Source organism: Bufo gargarizans, chromosome 2, assembly GCF_014858855.1.
Source record: "Bufo gargarizans isolate SCDJY-AF-19 chromosome 2, ASM1485885v1, whole genome shotgun sequence".
Lineage (NCBI taxonomy): Eukaryota > Metazoa > Chordata > Amphibia > Anura > Bufonidae > Bufo > Bufo gargarizans.
Genome location: NC_058081.1, coordinates 345,397,722 through 345,416,469, shown reverse-complemented (window position 1 = coordinate 345,416,469; position 18,748 = coordinate 345,397,722). Strand labels below are relative to the sequence as shown.

At 38.7% G+C, this 18,748-nt stretch overlaps 1 protein-coding gene across 50 annotated transcripts in view; it reads right to left on the bottom strand.

Moving 5' to 3' along the window:
• Window positions 1-1,653: 1,653 nt before the first annotated feature.
• Window positions 1,654-18,748, bottom strand: part of MYBPC1 (myosin binding protein C1) — a 134,367-nt gene continuing 117,272 nt past the window's right edge. For 48 of the 50 annotated variants that reach the window (XM_044280691.1, XM_044280646.1, XM_044280642.1 and 45 more), the window contains 5 exons: window positions 17,403-17,542; window positions 16,027-16,186; window positions 14,905-15,041; window positions 11,794-11,980; window positions 1,654-2,217 (listed from right to left, as the gene is read on the bottom strand). In XM_044280691.1, coding sequence (XP_044136626.1) covers window positions 2,117-2,217; window positions 11,794-11,980; window positions 14,905-15,041; window positions 16,027-16,186; window positions 17,403-17,542 — 725 coding nt within the window. In that variant the 3' untranslated portion in view covers window positions 1,654-2,116. Of the gene's footprint in view, window positions 2,218-7,144; window positions 7,185-8,186; window positions 8,231-11,793; window positions 11,981-14,904; window positions 15,042-16,026; window positions 16,187-17,402; window positions 17,543-18,748 lie in introns of all 50 variants that reach the window. The other 2 variants (XM_044280647.1, XM_044280665.1) reach the window with 2 other exon arrangements.

Sequence of the window (18,748 nt, the reverse complement as noted above, 5' to 3'; positions counted from 1 at the left end):
ACCTCGGTTGTAACGAGTGGTTATTTCAGTCAATGTTGCTCTTCTATCAGCTTGAATCAGTCGGCCCATTCTCCTCTGACCTCTAGCATCAACAAGGCATTTTCGCCCACAGGACTACCGCATACTGGATATTTTTCCCTTTTCACACCATTCTTTGTAAACCCTAGAAATGGTTGTGCGTGAAAATCCCAGTAACTGAGCAGATTGTGAAATACTCAGATCGGCCCGTCTGGCACCAACAACCATGCCACGCTCAAAATTGCTTAAATCACCTTTCTTTCCCATTCTGACATTCAGTTTGGAGTTCAGGAGATTGTCTTGACCAGGACCATAACCCTACATGCATTGAAGCAACTGCCATGTGATTGGTTGACTAGATAATCGCATTAATGAGAAATAGAACAGGTGTTACTAATAATTCTTTAGGTGAGTGTATATCATGCATAGTGATCCAAAAGGGATCAAGAGGTTTACATCACACTAGCAGCAAGGAACTCCAGCAGGCTGTTCCGGCGGGTGAACAGCCTATCGGATCTGTGCTGCCGCTAGTGCATGTGTGCCCCCGGACTACCGCTCTGGCCCCATTGACTATAATGGGGGCTGGGCGGAGTTACGGCGGCAGCACATGCCGAGAGGTGGCCGGAATAAAAGTACAAAGTACTGCCTCCAATTGAGATGTATAGGGGACAGAATTAACACAACCACCTACAGGTGTTGGCGCAGTTGTAAGTGCCCAGACTTTTCAGGAAAAGCCATCGTATGAACGGCCCCAAAGGGGGCATTACAAAAGTAGTGCTTCAAGGGCTCTGTCCAGCCCCTTGCTGTGTGAACGTGCTTATTTGCATATAGATACAAAATACAGATCTCTCTGCAGCTGTTCAACATTTAGACAAAAGAAAGGTATAGTTTTAATCAGCATGATCAACCCTACCAGACAGTATGGGGGGTTGAGCATGCTGACAGATGCCCTTTAAGGAAAAAAATAACATGGTGGAAATCAGAGTGTAGATTTTGCTTACTATAATGTATTTGATGTCAATTGTTTTGTAGGATACAAAGGTTCATATAGATAGTGTAGTGTTAAATGTAATGTGCTATAAGATAATTGGTATGTAACTAATTCACTAGAAACCTGACATCATCTATTTTAATACACAAGGGGGGAGTTCTTTATGGGTATGTCAAGTCCTATTTTTGAAGGTTTTCCTATAAGAAGGCAAAATCACATACATGTGTAAGACACACCTAGCTATGGCTGACAGGTGGGCTCTCTCCCTCTGTTGAGGGTCACTGCTGGAAGAACACTGACAGCTACAAGACAGAGACACATAGAGGCCTAAGAAAGGGGGCCCTGACCTACAACATGATACCTTCATCACATTGACATGGACAATATAGTATATTGGTGAACTTTATCATATTATTCCTGTAATGATAATAAATCTCATTATTATTAATATAAAAATCCTGTTCTCCTGGTATTCCTCGCTCCAAAATGTCACATACACTACATTTGGAAAGGATAGTCGATTTTATATTTTTCCAAATATTTTACATGTAGTTGCAATATTATTGACAACAATACACTGCAGATTCATCTCATTGCTTGAAATCTTTTCTGCTTGCATTAAAGAAAATGATAACACATCAATGAAACATGGAAAGTGTTCTTATCTATTGTACATTGCTTGAATTACACAATTTGCTTCCAACTTTTTACCAGCAGTATCACATTAATAAGCAGTGATCAGCGAGTCTAATATCAAATTAAATGAAATACTGGAGTAATTAGTTTTTTTCGGAGAAAGAAAACTGATCTAGCATAATCTATCAATGTTATGTAAGCAGTTCAGTCCATACCAACAAGTCAAGTGTTGTGCTGCTCCAAGTAAGGGTACCAATGATCGGTACTGTCTTGATGTAAAAAAGCCCCAAACCAAGCTTTAAGCTCATCCATCCCTCCCTAGACCAACCCATGCAATAATCACAATTGTATGCAGCAGAGAAAAACAGCAGACAGAAATTGACTACATTTCTATAAATGCGGCTTCAGGCTCAAACACGTTCACGCTGATGTCTAGATTGATGCAGTAGGAAAGCAGCTGACTGGACTTGCTCACGCTCTCTCCTGCTTACTTGCATCCAGCTCTCGCAAATAAGAGTCGATGACAGACAGAGGCACACCTTGCATTAGAAGGCGGTAAAATGTCACTCCACCTGCAAAGCAGATAAAGAAAGGTTTAAACATCCTCCTGGTAATCTCAGTTTACCCTCAAGCAGGGGGTGTGCTCCTCCACGTAAGCGCATGACACTGAATATCATAATCCTACTGTAGATTATTTGATTGTTAAGTACCTTCCACTAACTGTTGCGTCCATGCAGTTAAAAACAACATATGTTCATGCTCATTGATCAAGGGCTTTTCTTGAAAAAAATGTAAGGTACACAAAGGTAACTCATCCAGCCATATGTTTGTATATCGTCAATGTCTAGTCGAAGCAGAGTATCTTATGTACCTTCCAAAATATTATCTACTGTATTGTTCTATTTGTCTACACCTGCATTAACAGTAGACATGAGCGAATCGAATCCCACGAAGTGTAATTTGATCCGAATTTTCGGATACATTCGATTCACCTCAAAGCCGAATTTCCTTGTGCTTCGTGTTGGCGAATCGATTTAACCTGAAATAGTGTAAAAACTGAAAAAATTCATAACTCCTATGTGCAATCAATGGGCCGCCATCTTGATCGAAGATCTCGCCTGAAATCCCGTGCGTGGTGACGTATGACGTAAATTTTCAAGAAGGTGTTAATTACAAATGTCTCTTTTTATTCTGCAGTTTCTATCCAGACTATGCGTCCCCATGGTAACAGACAACATGCAGACTTTGCGTAGTCTGATCCTGCAGTCATATCCCTTCCTATGTGTCCTCTATTCGTAGGTCACATTCCAAATCTATGCTAGCACAAAGTAAGGGACAAATGGAAGATAGCAGGAGAATGTGAGACTGCAGGATTACACTACAATCTATTTGTTTGCTGCCTGCACCTATAGACACAGTCTCAAGCAGAAACAAAGCAATATAATTATTTAAAGGGAACCTGTCACCTCCTAAAGTGATATAAAACTGCCAGCATTACCTTATAGCAGCCCCCAGTCTGTTACTGATCATGTGTGTGAGCCAGAATTTAGTTAATCCATACTTCAGAAAGGCGCTTTTTTAATCTCATTCACTTCGTGGGATTCGATTCGCTCATCTCTACTGTTAATGCAGGTGTAGACAAATATAACAGTACAGTAGATAATATTTTGGAAGGTACATAAGATAATCTGCTTTGACTAGATATTGACGGTATACAAATATATGGCCAAATTGAGCTGGCTGGCGCATGCGCAGTTACAACATTATGCCCGACTGACTGCGGGAGCCCGAGATGGGATCATGCAGTCACAAGCGGCGCACAGCACAGGCGCCAGACTGGCACGATCCCAAGGAATGGTAAATATGTAAATCATAGTCAGGAGGGGGCGGGTAAGAGGCGGGCATTGCTTGACTTGAAGCAAGGAGGCCGCTGCCCCCTTGACTTCAAGCCTGACTGCAAACAGAGCGCTCAGGGAGATTAAAAAAGCGTTTTTCTGAAGTATGGATTAACACATTTCTGGCTCACACACATGATCAGTAACAGACTGGGGGCTGCTATAAGGTAATGCTGGCAGTTTTATATCACTTTAGGAGGTGACAGGTTTCCTTTAAATCAAGACCTATTGTAAAGATGCTTATTTTTTCATTTGAGATTTATTGGGACAAATCACAGAAAGAAAAATCCCCTGCAGGAAATAAGGCAGGCCATGACACCCTTCAATTTTAAAGAATGGTATCTCTTGGAGCAAATGATGACTAGCTTGGCAGCCTCAAGATGGAAGTGGTATGGAATACATATTTTAGAACAATGTGAAGTTTTGAAGCTAATTATAGTCAAAAAGAAAAAAGTGCTCAAGACTCAGATTCACATTATAGTTTCTATGCAAACCTGTAACAGTGGTAAAAAAGTGTCACACGGCATTCCAGAAAAAGATATAGCTTAAATAACAGCCAAACAGATAACAACTTAACAATTTGGCATGCAGAAAATCCATATTTATTGTTTCAGTTAAGGAACCATGCTTAATAATTATGAGTATTTGTCTACGTATCTACATAATCCCATTAAAATGCTGATTTCCTTTCCTGATATGTACTGTCTCTAGAAAACTTGTTGAATTGCACAGTTTTTGTTCATAACACATTTTAGATGTATTAAAAACAAAAAGTAAAAGGGAAGTCATTATAGTCATGTTACCGAAAATAGGATTCTATTCAAAGTGTGCTTAGTCTCACTGAAGTAAAAGACACAATCACAGAATAAAGAAGATGCAAGTACAAGGCGGCACTATATGGAATATAGCTCTGCTACCCCTCAATGGACTGGAATGAATGACCCCCACTAATGCCAATAGTTTTAAGTTTAAAGGACACTTGGTCACTTTCTGGCTACTTGTAACCAATGTGTTGGTAAGATGACTATATGGAATTAACTAATGTAGCCTTTGTTGGTATTCTGTGTCATTTGCTATATTTCATAAGCTATATCCGCTTGTTGGGGAAATCTTCTATGCCAGTGGTGGCAAACCTATAAGGCTACATTCACACGTCAGTATTTTCCTATATCCCGATTTTCGGTCCGTTTTTTGCGGATCCGTTGTTCCTGAAAATGTTTCCGTATGTCATCCGTTTTTTGCGGATCCGCAAAAAACGGAAACATGTATAAATTTCAATAATCAAATAAAGTTGTTTGGAATTCATTGAAAAAAAATTGAAAAAAATAAATAAAAAATTTGTTATGTGTTTCCAGGAACGGAATCCGCAAAAAACGGATGACATACGGAATGACATCCGAATGTCTTCCGTTTTTTGCGGATCCTGTGACTTTGCATTGTACCAGGATCCGATTTTTGCGGAACATAATAGGACATGTTTTATATTTAAACGGAACAACGGAAACGGACAGCACACATTGTGCTGTCCGATTTTTTCCAGGACCCATTGAAAATGAATGGGTCCAGATCTGGTCCTGATCTGTTCCGCAAAAAACGGAACAGATCAGGAAAGAAAAAACGGACGTGTGAATGGACCCTAACACTGGTGCCAGAGGTGGCACTGAGAGCCCTCTCTGAGGGCACCCGCACCCGGGAAAAAGTCTATGGTGTACCAATATGCCTTAGACTCTTCCTGCCATTCATCAGCGCAGGGCACACTATGTGCAGCACAGGCAGCGCACTGAATGTAGGCAGGGTATTATAGCTGAATGATAAAGTACATGGAAGATTTACTATACTGGACTGTAGTATTCAGGTTACATTGCCGTGTTGGCACTTTGAGATGAATATGAATATGTGGGATTTGGTTACAGTTTGGGCACTTAGTCTGTAAAAGGTTCACTATCACTGTTCTATGCTGTCTGCATAGAGGTTCTGTCCATAAGATGGCCGCTGTTGTAGGGTCATGTGACCAGAAACATCACTTAGCTTCCTCCACTCAAACACAGTGCACCTGCACGAAACTCTCAACAGTACAAGTGCAGATGGCAGATGGATTCAGTGTATTTGAATGGAGGAGACATCACTTAGAGGTGGATTTACCTGGTCACATGACCCTCCATCAGCAGTTATTTTATGGACAAGGCCTCTGTGTGGACAGCACAAAATACTTTGCAAACAAGGGGGCGTACCTTATGAAGTATAGAAGATGTAGCAGAATATCAACAAAGGCTATATTAGTAAGTGCCATATAATCAGCATACAAACACATTGGTCAACAGTAATCAAAAAGTGGCGAACCCCTTTCAGTATCAAATTAACCCTTGTCACTTACAGTAAAGAATGGCCAGAGAGAACTGAGAGAGGGAGGAAATTACTAGGTCAAAGGGAAACTAGCCCCTTCAAGCTAATATGGCTGTCAATAGTTGCTGTCAGACAGTTATTGTTCTTAAAACTAAGGCTGGGGAATCTGGTGCATAATCAGCTGAGCTGTTGCCAAACCTTACCATTTTGGTGGGGCTAGCTGACTAATGTGTATGGGATTATTCCGACTGTCCCCTCCTCTCAGATATCTAGGAATAGATGAGAAAGACTACCTTCTCCTATTGAAAGCGCAAGCACACTCAATCGAGCCCAGCGTTCATGTTTATGATGGCGTTGGGAGAAGTATCTGTGGACTCAAAATGAGTATATGTACTGTATACATTGCAGAATTGTATCTGTAGATGAGTCTATGTATTATATGTAGGTGAACCGGTAAACCATTACATATAAGATCACATTTAGATTAATCTGCCATCATCATATCATGTGTATGAACAGCTATTACATACCCTACATGTTACATGTATGTGTATGAGCTGTCACATGATCTGGAGATTAATCTATTGCTGTAGATATTACATGCAGCTCAATTTTCCATCATATCCCAAGTATAGTTTCTGACACTCATCATCTACATATGTAAATTAAGATGTACATATGAGATGGAGAATTTTAGTTGTTATGTAAAGGAATGGATGATATAAGCGGGTGAAGTGTCAATACATTGAAAAGTCTTCTTGGTCTTGATCTTTGCAATCAAACCTCTAGATGGAAAAGCTGTAGAATAGGAATAGATATTAGGATAAACTCTGAAAGTTTACTTGTACATACTTGACCACCATTATGGCTGTGCAATATAATGAACTTAGGATCCTAGATCATATCATGGGTTTGATTCCAAAATATATCCATATTTAACTGTTATACCCAGACATTGTAGAGGGGAAATGCAAAAAGCCAAGCTGTCAAGTCCCCACAGACATTGTAGAAGGGAAATACAAAGCCCAGTTGTCAAGTCTACGCAGTTATTAAAATAGTTCTAAGAGAATATAGAACCTTGTGATTGGAAAAGCCAGATTGAAGCAATATTTATTAGTAAACTGTTGGATCATATTGTTTTAACACTGAATGAACAAGAACAATGTGTTAGCTCATGAAACAAACTACTGATATGGAAAGTTAGTGATGTTCTGCATGGAAAATTATAAGCTTCATATGACATGACCATATGAAAGCTTACCTTAGATGACAATACACATTCAATAATCCTTATTGTGCAACTAAGGGAGAGAGAAAGAGAAGTAATGAGCATTTAGAAGCCAAGAAAGAACATAGTGATGCAATGGAGCAAGCTGTGATGTCATGAGAGCTTAGTGAGTGTGGTCAAAGCATATGAAAAATGGAACCCAACAAAATTCTATAAATTAATTAATAATTGATCATATTAATACACACAGACTGTTTAAAATAAACCTGGTTAACCTTTCTGGGAAAGATGAGTTGATAGTATATATATATATATATATATATATATATATATATACATATACATATATATATATATATATATATATATATATATACAGCATATATAGATATATATACAAATGTCTATATATATATATATATATATATATATACAGACACATCACACCTAATATCTAAATATATACATATATATTATGCAAATAATATATATGTATAGTTGAACTATAGATAGATATTTTTCATCCTCCTTCAGATAAGGGTTCATTTACAAAGATTGCATTTAGTTAACCAGGGACTTGCTTCCCCGTATTGTAAAATTTTGTGAATGGACACTTTGATCTTTCAAAATTCAGATACCGTACAATATAGTTGATCAATTTTAATTGATCAATAGTTAAAATGTGACATTATGGGCCTCATGTGACAAAAGCCACATTGCCCATAGTAACCAAGCAGAGATTAGATTGAGAATAAAGTGACTCTCTTTGGTTGATACGAGCAGTGATGCCTCTAAATCAGACATGAGCTCCATTATGTACTGTCCATATCTTTTTTTAAATATTAATTTATTTTATGTTAGATATTTTTTGCAACTATTTGCTATTAAGAATCATACTGAGTGTTATTTAAAGTGTTCATGGTAAAATGATATATGGGAATGTTTTACCATGAAACAGGATTTGTAATCTGGTCTTGGATTACAAATGCCAATTTTACATGCAAGGTATGGTTTAACGAGAGCAGAGATTATTTCATTGTGAAGTATCGCTAAATGTAATATTTGTGTGGTAAACCTGCTTCTGTTTCCATAAGTCGAATGGTTCTCCGCCTATTGACCCTGTAGAATTAGAACATTTCAAATGATATACAGTATATGGAATTGTTTTAGTAGTTTCTGGCTGAAATGTCATTTTCTGTTTGGTTAATTTATGTAATCTGAGACACTCCATATCACCTTACAAGAGAACTCTTACCAGTTGATTGGGCGAGGAATTAGCGGAAATCTGCAAAATGTTTGTCGATCTACTACAGGTCTAGATTGGGTGGTTGGTCTTCTAAAAAAGGCGATGGAATTTTTTTTGTAGGTTCCGTTACATTCTTTTCTATCATGATTCTGCTGCTGTTTGCACAGTCTGTTCTATCCAGTAAGAACACAATAACCTTACGACTCATTAGCAAATGGGATCTGTCAGCAGTATAGTAGATTTTTCTTATCTGGTATTGATCCCATAAAGAACGATAGTGCAAACAGCTTTAAGTATATATTTCAGGCAGCATCAGGCCCCTTGTCATATGACATAATAGTTGGTGTAAGAGGTGTGTTCACATTAGAATACTACATATATGAGAGGGAAAGTGGGTAGCTACTAGCTATACATACATAGGCCGAAGATGGTTTGGAAGCTACTTAAGGTTAGTTTTTCTATGCAGATATTCAGACTGAATTATTTAAAGATAAGGTGAATTCAGTTTTTACTGAAATTAGATCAGCCCCCAAAACTTTCTATTCCTGGGGTTCTACAATGTAATCAGATGGATGGTAGTTTTTGTCCGTTTCCTCTTGTTGATGAAAAGATTATGCCATGAATTGTGTTTATCTTCTGGATCAAGAGAAGCTCCACAATCTTTGCAGAATTGCACCGTGGGACTCTAGGCAAGCAGCTTTCGGTTACGAGGCAGTGGATCCATTTTATTTTTTGGCCTTTGTGAATGGGTTCAGTTAAATTGTAAGGGTACAGCCACATGGGGTAGATTTTCTGTTGTGCAAATTCCACTGCAAATTTATGTTGCTTGGTGGATTTATTGTGGATTGTTGTATGGAATTTTGCATGGGATTTCAGCATATATTGACATGCTGCAGATTAAAAATCCACATCTTAGGACAATTTACGTTGCTTTGTTTTCGTTCCGTGTGGATGTACCCTAAATCAGCATTGAGATTCCAAAGCAACTGCAATTGATTTTAATGTATCACTTCTACATCCGTACATGCATCCAGAATATGGTACGTTCCGAATCTTACCTGATAACCCATCATTTTTCTATGTCACCCAATGGTATATCCTTTAAACATTCTCACAGGATGTTACTCAGTTTTGTATCATAAAAGGAGTAAGATTTATACAAAACACTTTTTTGGCAAATTAGGAGGAAAAATGTGCTTGTTATATAGTTCTAGGTATCTACAGGTGAAGTAAACATCCGATTGCATACAGTCAATTTGAGACAGTAAGAAGTTTACAATCTACTGCACCTTGGGAAATGCTGATATTATCTAAGAGATCTCATGGCCACTTGAGTTATTTAAGCTGGCCATACACATTAGATCTATGTATGCCAAATCTGCCCATTTTCAGTAGGTTCAGCTGTATGGGGGCTCCCACTCTTTCCCGATGGCTAATATCAGAGGAAAAAGGACCAGACATGTTGGATTTCTACATCCAATCCTTTTGTTTTTGGGAAATTTAGCCCCTGCCAGAGGTCTCCTGGATCAGCTTTCTTCTCTCTAATCATTCATTACATGTCTATGCTCAGTCTATGAGCTTGACTGTAGAGTCATACTACTTGCACAAAAGTTTGCATATTATGACTCCTTCATGTTAGCCATTTGGAAAGTGGGTTGACAATTTTCTTGATTTAAAAAATACAATTAATAACATTTAAATGGTATATTATAAAAAAATAAACAGAATGGTACACTATAGAGAAACTGAGAATCTGCAATAGTACTATTTACATGTGTACATGCCTGAGTACGTTGTGAGACAGAGTATACGTCAGCAAAACAAAGGTGTAAATTGTCAATTAGAAAGGTGCCTATAAATATTATAGGTAAATGACACGGCTCGATTCAGAATACCTATCAAAAAAAATACTCAATGCAGCCTGAAAATTAGAAAATTAATACACTTTATTAAGCCACAGGAAAATATATAAAATGGTTTACTCTATTGGACACAATTTGTGACAATTTAAAAATGGTTTTCTGGGATTTTCATATTGATAGGTTATTCTCAGGATAGGTTATCAATCTGAGATCAGTGGGGGTCTGATTCCCATTGGTATTGCAGGTCAACCCCAATCACTTGAATGGGACTGAGCCACACCTTGGCCATGTGACCGATGAATCACATCACATGGGCTAGAAAGAGGCCTCAGTGCTCACAGAGCATTGTGGCCTCTTCAAACAGCTGATTAGCAGGGGTGCTGGAAGTCAGAACCTCACCAAGCCCATATTGATGATGACTTATCCGGAGGATAGGCCATCAATATGAAAACCTCTTTATGATAACTCCGTTAACATGTGATACCTACATGTGGCACTTGCTCGCTACTGTATTTTTATTTCAGTGGTATGTGCTAAAGGATTCTATGAGATGCACCCTTGGACCTGTGACGTTTCATGTTATCTTATGCAGACTATATATGCGGTGAACTTCACATAGGTCCTGTGACGGGCATAACTGCCGACTGGTTCTGGCTTTTGGTCATACTGCTATGCTTTGCCTATAGTGAATGATTGTTCCTCCTGCCATCGACTATCGGTGCCCTATCGCATATCTTTTGGCATCTTTTTTCTAGTTGTGGATGCCATACTATCTATTTTGGTATTCATCACCCAAATCCTATTGACCCCCTGATGAACCTGTGAATGGGGGAAACGTGTCGGGGTTTGTTTGTACTATTTAAATCAAGAGGTGGATTACACATTCACTCTCAGGTCCCTGGCAATACCGTGACTGAAAGTGTAAATGTGACCCACCAATAGACCCTTATTCATAGGGTTGGATGTTTTGTGTTTCTTTTCAAATGTTTTTTTTTTTAAGCACCCTCATTAGGGTATCTCGGCTATTTATACCCTCTTTTTGTACCCCTCATGGTCTTGTAAGGGTAACAACAGCCCAGGTTCGAGGACAGGGAGTCCCCACCATTAGGGGCCGTCGCTGGACTGAGGAATAGAATAGGGATAGCAAAGGGAAAGATTTCCCCCCTTGGGTCTATACATATTAGACCTGCACTGATAACTGTCTTTCTTTATTTGGGATACCAATTCCCAGTTTTTTAAGTAATTGGAATAAAGGATATTAGTTTTAAGGGTTATTGCTATGCTGGAATATAGTTCACTGATAAGTGGTGTGCTGTATTTATACTGATATTTTGATTATACTTTCCATCAACAGTGTCACCACTTTTCCATGTGTGACTCATTTTTAACACCTTGGTTTGTCATCTATTTCAATGAGAAAATAAAGTATATTATTATTTTTCTAATGTTTCAAGCTACAGTGATGCAGTTTTTGATAGGTAGAATACATTAGCGTAAAATATTTTGAATGCTACTTTTGATTAAATTATGATGAGTTTTTAATAATGTGGATATATGAACATGTGACATCTTACCTTTCACTTCAAGTTTGCACTCAACCTCAGCCTCACCGAGATCATTGACGGCCTTGCAGGTGTATGTGCCACCATCATATGGGCTTGGCTTACGTATCTCCATGGTACATACACTTTGGTTACTAAACATTCTGTATCGTGGATCATTCATTATAACCACCTTATTTTTCATCCAGGTAATTTTAGGCTGCAAATAATAGTAACTAGTTGAAATAAAATTAAATTTCACGTACACATCATAATGCTTCCCTTCCTATTTACTCTGATAACTACTCAGAGCTTATGTCAAACAAATACCCCAAACATGATGTGAAAAAGTCTAATAGACAATTAAACGTTTTGCATAGCAAGTCTTAGTTAATGAAAGCTTCATAGGAAGCTTGTTTTTTTCACCAAAATTGTTTCATAACATAGCTATTGAAATATACTGTAGCTATAGGCTGAATCTTAAAAGGATTTTCCCATCTTATAAACCTCACTGATCCTGAGAATGAGGGAAAAGCAGCACTGGTTCAGCCTGTGGTTCTGCAGATGCATGACATAAAAAAATAGTCATATAATGGCTATAAAGGATATATGGAATGGTATTGGAAATACAGCTGTCCAAAATATTTATCCTTTACAAGTAGAAAAACAGGAGCTGCATAATAAACCTAATAAATACACTATGTTGCACAGGTTCTGCTGTAACTAGTGTTAAGCGAATTGAGCTTTGGATCCTAGATCTGAAGTCGATTCACTCCAAACTTCGTTTTTATGCTGTACGGAGACAGGTCTCCGTACAGCAGTAAAATACATGGGCTCCGGCGAGGCAAAGTCAGTTATGAAAAACTTCGGCCATCAATTTTTAAACTTTACAACCATTTTAAAACATGGATCCAAAGTTGGCTTCAGTACTGACTGATACCTTGGTACTGAAGCTGACTTTGGATCCATGTTTTAAAATGGTTTTAAAGTTTAACAATCAAATTCCGAAGTTCATCATTGAAGTCCTGCGAGACTTCAGGAATAACGAATTTTACTCCCTGGAGCCCATAGATTTGAATTCTGAACGGAGACGAATCTCCATACAGTATTAAAAAGAAGTTTTGAACGAAGTGACTTCGTATCTATGATCTGAAGCTCACTTTGCTCAACAGTAGCTGTAACGTGCCAGTAAAGGATCTTCTCCCAGCAAGGAAGAAATATTAGGTGGGGGTTGGGCTGCGATGAAGTTTTTTGGTACCAAACTGGAGCGATGGATCCTGAAAGATGTTTGTATCTATTTACAAGCCTTCTGCTGCTGCATTCCATGAAATTTACTCAGAAGCCACTTTTCTAGAACCACTTATACACATGCATATAATCAATCAAACTTGTGGTAGTAATTAAAGCAGAGGACGGCAAGTAAGAAATGTCATCTGTGTGACTTTAGCACTGTTGTCCGACAGCTCTTCCTCCCATTGAACTCATACACCTGCACGCTGGCTAGCTGGGTGTGCATGTGCTCTGAATGGGAAAAGGGGAGTAATCCACTGCCAAACACTTCTGGTGGTGGCTTACCATCCCTGAGAAGAAAAGGATAGAGGGTGTAAAATTCAACTTCACCAATCTTTCTTTCCCCAGCCAATAGAGTACCTACCATGCAGGCAATATAGACAGCTGCTATATGGCCTGTGGCAGGAGGAGGCCAAGCTTCTAACTCAAGACTTACTTAATAAGAGGGAAAATCAGTGAGAGTTATGTTGTTCAGTTTTTTGGACATTGTAGGGCAAGATCTACTTTAGGCAGTTACCCAGAAGTTCTGAGGGATGGAAAGCTTCTCAGCCCAAGTAACTGACAGATGCTCTGCTAACTAGCAAAAGGGAAGCTATGCCTAAAATCACACAGTCCCTTACAGAATACAGGGGGGGGGGGGGGGGTGCACAGGCATGAGGAATTGAATCCACTACAAGCCTGGATGAAGAGGAGGAGGAGCAGGAAGCAGTAACATAAAGGATCTGAGGTTCTCTGAGGTCTTTTGGACTGGTGAGTAGCTGATGCAGTTTCATGTGTTGTAATATGAGGAGGGGCACTTTCCCAGATACCATTTGCTTGAGGAGGGGATTCTCTGTGAAGTCAATGGCAGAGGGGTTAGGAGCATCTGGTGTGCTAGAGGAGTTTATAGGCTTTTGGGTTAAGAGAGAGTTGGGGTTTGTGTGGGTTATTTATATTTAGTAAGGGAGATTTTCAACCATGTTTTTGGTGGTTGTTGAAGGTTTTTTATGTGATACTTTCCTACTATCCCAAACATTAACCTCAAAAAGGGGCACCTGAAGAGTAAGCTTCAGACACCACCTCCTAACTCCTTCCTCTGGTGTTGCTTATGCTAGGGCGTAAAGAGAACTACACACCGTAGGAGGAGAGGTATGTAATTGTGTTGCCTGGTCTGATGTCTTTAAAATGCTTTCTGATTTGGTTAAAAGCTATTTACCCCTTTGGGGGCAATTTTACTTATTGCATTTTTTTGCATTTTACTTATTTTGGGATAAAAATATTGAGCTGTTCTGTCACAAAGGGTTAATTGTTTGTCTAGCTGTGTGAATCATACTTTCACTTTACATATGTGCTGTCATCTAATAAACCTTATCCCTAAATTACTAAGGTCATAAACACTTATTTAAGCCACATTCTAATCAGTAAACTAAGCAATGCACTATAATGAGTTTTTAGGAGGTCAGAGATTAGAGATATGGAGCTGAGCTACCTGACTGAACAAAGTAGAAATTCCGAGCATGCTACTAGAGAAACTCAATGCTGCAAAGAGACAGGGGTTAAACATTTTTAATAACGATCAATAACGATCATCAGCTTGAGTACAATGCAATAATGAAAAAAATTGCCCCCGATGGTGTACCTAGCCTTTAAGAGTCTTAATTCATTTTTGGGTGGGATGAAAAGGTACTATATATGTGTGACCTAGAAACATCTGTGATGGGTATATCTATTTAAGGAGTTTGTATGAATTTAAAAAGTTAATTTTCAAAGGCATTACAAGGTGTTAAAAAAAAAAACTCAACATGAAAACCTGGCCACTTATGTAATGCGAAACAAAGAATAAAATACCTTTATAAACGTTAATTTGAAACTTACCTTTGGATTTCCACGTACGCTGCAGTTCAATGTAGCATTGTATCCAGCAATGGCTACTGTATTAATTAAGGGGTGTGTGAATTGTGGTGGTTCTGTGAAGTCAAAATCGTTGTATTCTGGACGCTTATAAGGTTTTCCTAGAAGTGAAAGCAAAATATAGTTATCAAAATCTACATATTGGTTTAAAATATACTATTGGGCAGTCTAGACTACACAGATTTCTCGTCAGTAACCAGCTTTTCATTCCATGACCAACATAACTCAAATATATTACACATGTAAAGGTTACCAGCTATTTGTTAAAAGTCCCTTTTAAGTAAACCTACACTTTGATGGAATAAAAGAGTTATGGTTGGGCTGCATAGTGCCTGAGGTACGATGTGGACCAAGTTAGACTGACAAGCACATTGGTGCAGTTTTCAAGACTTTAGATAAAGGCAGTTTCATTATTAATAGCTGCATGGTTAAGCTGCACTCAGTTTGCTGTGTGATCAATAAGAAAATAACAGCTTTTAGGATTATAGTTTGAAAATCTTGTCTATCTGCATGTTGGTGCAGTTTCGGCTGCATTGCAGATACACCTCAGCCACACTGTAGCTGCAGCATGTGAGCTCAGCCTATGGGTAGGGACACATGTTGACCCTGTTAACATGTAGTGGCCAATGGCTGCACAATTTTGCAGGTAAAACTAAGATATTAACTTCAAAACGTATATGTCTCTTGGCTACTGCAGGTTCAGCCACTGGACACTGCAATGTGTGCCCTACCCTCATGGCTTGCAAAGACTACATCAGCTTTTATTAAACAATACCTGCTGAACTAAGCCCATGTCCAACTGATGTATATTTTTAGGATTAGTGAGAAAAATAATCAGACCTGCTGCAACTTTATGTTGCCACTATAGAGAACACTTACTATACAAATATTAATGATGCTAATATAAGAATTATAATGACATCAAAAATCAGTCTGATCATTGGAACATGATTTGAACAGGATCTCAAGCATCCGCAAATAATTTCTTAAAAGAATTATAAGAAGTGAACCAATATATAACCGAGATCAGAATTCTGCTTTTGTTCCAGTAGGAAATTATAACTAAAATGTAACCAAATGTCTGACCTTCCTTCTCAATAAGTGCACTGTTTGGTGTCTTTGTCGCTGTCTCGCTGAGGCCACACATATTTTCAGAGAATACTCGGAAGTAGTATTCATTTCCTATCACAAGATCAGAAATGGTTGCACTCGTTCTGTGGTAGTGCTCCAGAACTGTAAACCATTCCTGAAAAAAACACAATACCATGGTCAGCAATGTTAATTGGTCATCAAGATAAATATGATCATAGAAGGATCGAACGTTTATTCGCTCATTTTGATTCTAATCCATGGAAACCTCTAGGTGCAGTTGCCGGAAACCTGCCTGGCATTTAATTCTATTTTAAAGGGGTTATCCCATGATTAATATATCATCATCAGACATAACACAGAGCATGATAACCTCTTTCTAACAAAGCTAGAGCCAGCCCTGTACCTCACATGGATCTAAAGATTTCCCTACTCATTGCTCTGCGATATTTATTTCAAGCTGGCCTCTTAGGCAGCTGAAGGATGGAACTGAGCATGTGTGTCCACCTCAGGAGGTAGACAGAGATGTTACAATAATAGCGAACAGCAGGTGGCGCTATACAAATACATTTTATTGAATAACTCAAAGAAAGGCTATACTACATTTTGAACTGCATACAATAAAAAAAGTGTTCAGATGCAGGTGCTGATTTGAAAACTGTAGAATATTTTTTTGTGGGACAACCCCTTTTTAATTTATAGTTTCAGTTTAGTTTTCTGGTTATGGCACTCTCCACAGACATGTGGGACAGCAGCACATACTTGGCCACCACTATATATAAATTCCTGTGCTTCCCACGTGCAGGGAACGCCGATCCTCTCTGCTAGTTGGGCGCCTCTGCGTATAATTCCCTCCGTGCTCCTGATGAGAAGTTCGCTATAGAATATTCAGAAATGCATTGAGCAGGGCTAGTGTTACTAGGCAGGGCCAGTTAGGCTATTCATAATTGCAGCTCAGCAGTTCCTGGGGGATTTAATTTGTGCAGATCCCTTCTATTATCTACAGGGACCCCGTATGTGTATAGATGTGGTCAGGGTACTGGGATCATATATATACAAGAATCCCAGCCTGACTTCTCACTTTGGTTTATGAATGTCCCGTGCTGCCATATGGACGTGGTGGTGCCCAGCGTAGGTCATGAACACGATTGAGCATCCGTCCTGCAGCACATCTGCCACCCACCCAAACCAGCCCTTGTTATATTTATTATTTGTTAGGGGATAATTCTATTCTACATTTTAATGTTGATATAATAATAAAGTTTTGTTATTTTCTTTTAAAGCCGTATACCCCTTTTCAGTCATTCACTTTTGATTAGTAATGGCAAACACCTTTATCAATTACGTATCAGTCAACACTTAATACAACAAACCATTGTTTTTTTATCAGCCTTCTGAATGGTGTATCCTGTGATAGCCGCATTGCCATTGTCTGTTGGTGGCTTCCATTCTAATGCAACATTTTCTCCCCAGACATCTTCAATTACTACTGAGTCTGGAGGTCCAGGTCGATCTGTATAAAACAAAAAATTTATCTATTCAAAGTTTTATTGAAGTACATGGTTGTCAACTCTACCTCCAAAATGGCAACCTCTTGACTGATAGTTTAATTTAAAAGAAATGTACATGCATAAGAATTTAAGCCAAGCATTGTTGCTTTGTCATATGCCACAACGGCCCATTCCTGATAGTTGGCTGATGTAAAGGTGTCGCTTGTTGTTGTTGGGGTACTTATTGTAGCAGAGTCTCTATGAATTTTTAGGATGGAGCCTCCAGGACTGCATGTGCCGATATACAGGTTCCATGCATGTGACTTTTGTCATGTGCATGAGGCCATAAAAAGTTCTTGAACTTTTTGATATTGATGACCTATCCAGGGATCAGACACCCCGCGCCCAGCTGTTTGTGGCAGCCACCAACACGGAATTAGATAAACCAAAATAATAAAGGTCAACCTTCTTAATACATAACTTTTATTAAATACTTCATATAAAATAGTAGCCCATAATAAGGTATCAAATAAAATAAAAATGATGCACGATCTGCAATGATTATCAGTGCTCAGAATAAATACGAGTGTATTACTGTAGTGCAGCGGCGGCATGAAGTGCACGGCGTCATAGCAACCAATGACGCCGTCTGCTCCTGCTCTCAGCAGGATGGCAGGCCGGGTTACCACAGCGGCCGTGGAACACGGTCGTGTGCATTCGGCCTAAAAAGCAAGGGTCATCCTGAAGTCTAGTGGTGACTGAAGGAATGGGAGGGTGAGGAGGGAGGGATCCAATGCTGGGTCTCTTCCCCTATATTTCCCTACTTACCCTGAACTAAATTGTAGTGCCCAGGAAGTAATATGCTCACCCTAAAAAGGCTCTACCAATCAGTAGGATAGAATGGTGCTCAATATCTAAGTGTTAACTCCAAAACACCAGAGGGTTAGTAAAATTGTAGTAATAAAGATATGGCACTCATATATCTGGAGGGCTGCTCAAAACAAATTCCTTTATTTAAATTCTACTGTTGCAGTTCTCAATATTAAAATAATCACAATATTAAATTGTCATACAAGATACGCAAATTGTACAGAAATTAAAAAACAAAAGGATAAAACATCACAAATGACGGTAAGGTAAAAAATCACTCGAGGTATAGACTATCATATAAGTCAGACAGCATATAGGTGCTTAATAGATTCCTGATAGATTCACCACAGAAAGATCTT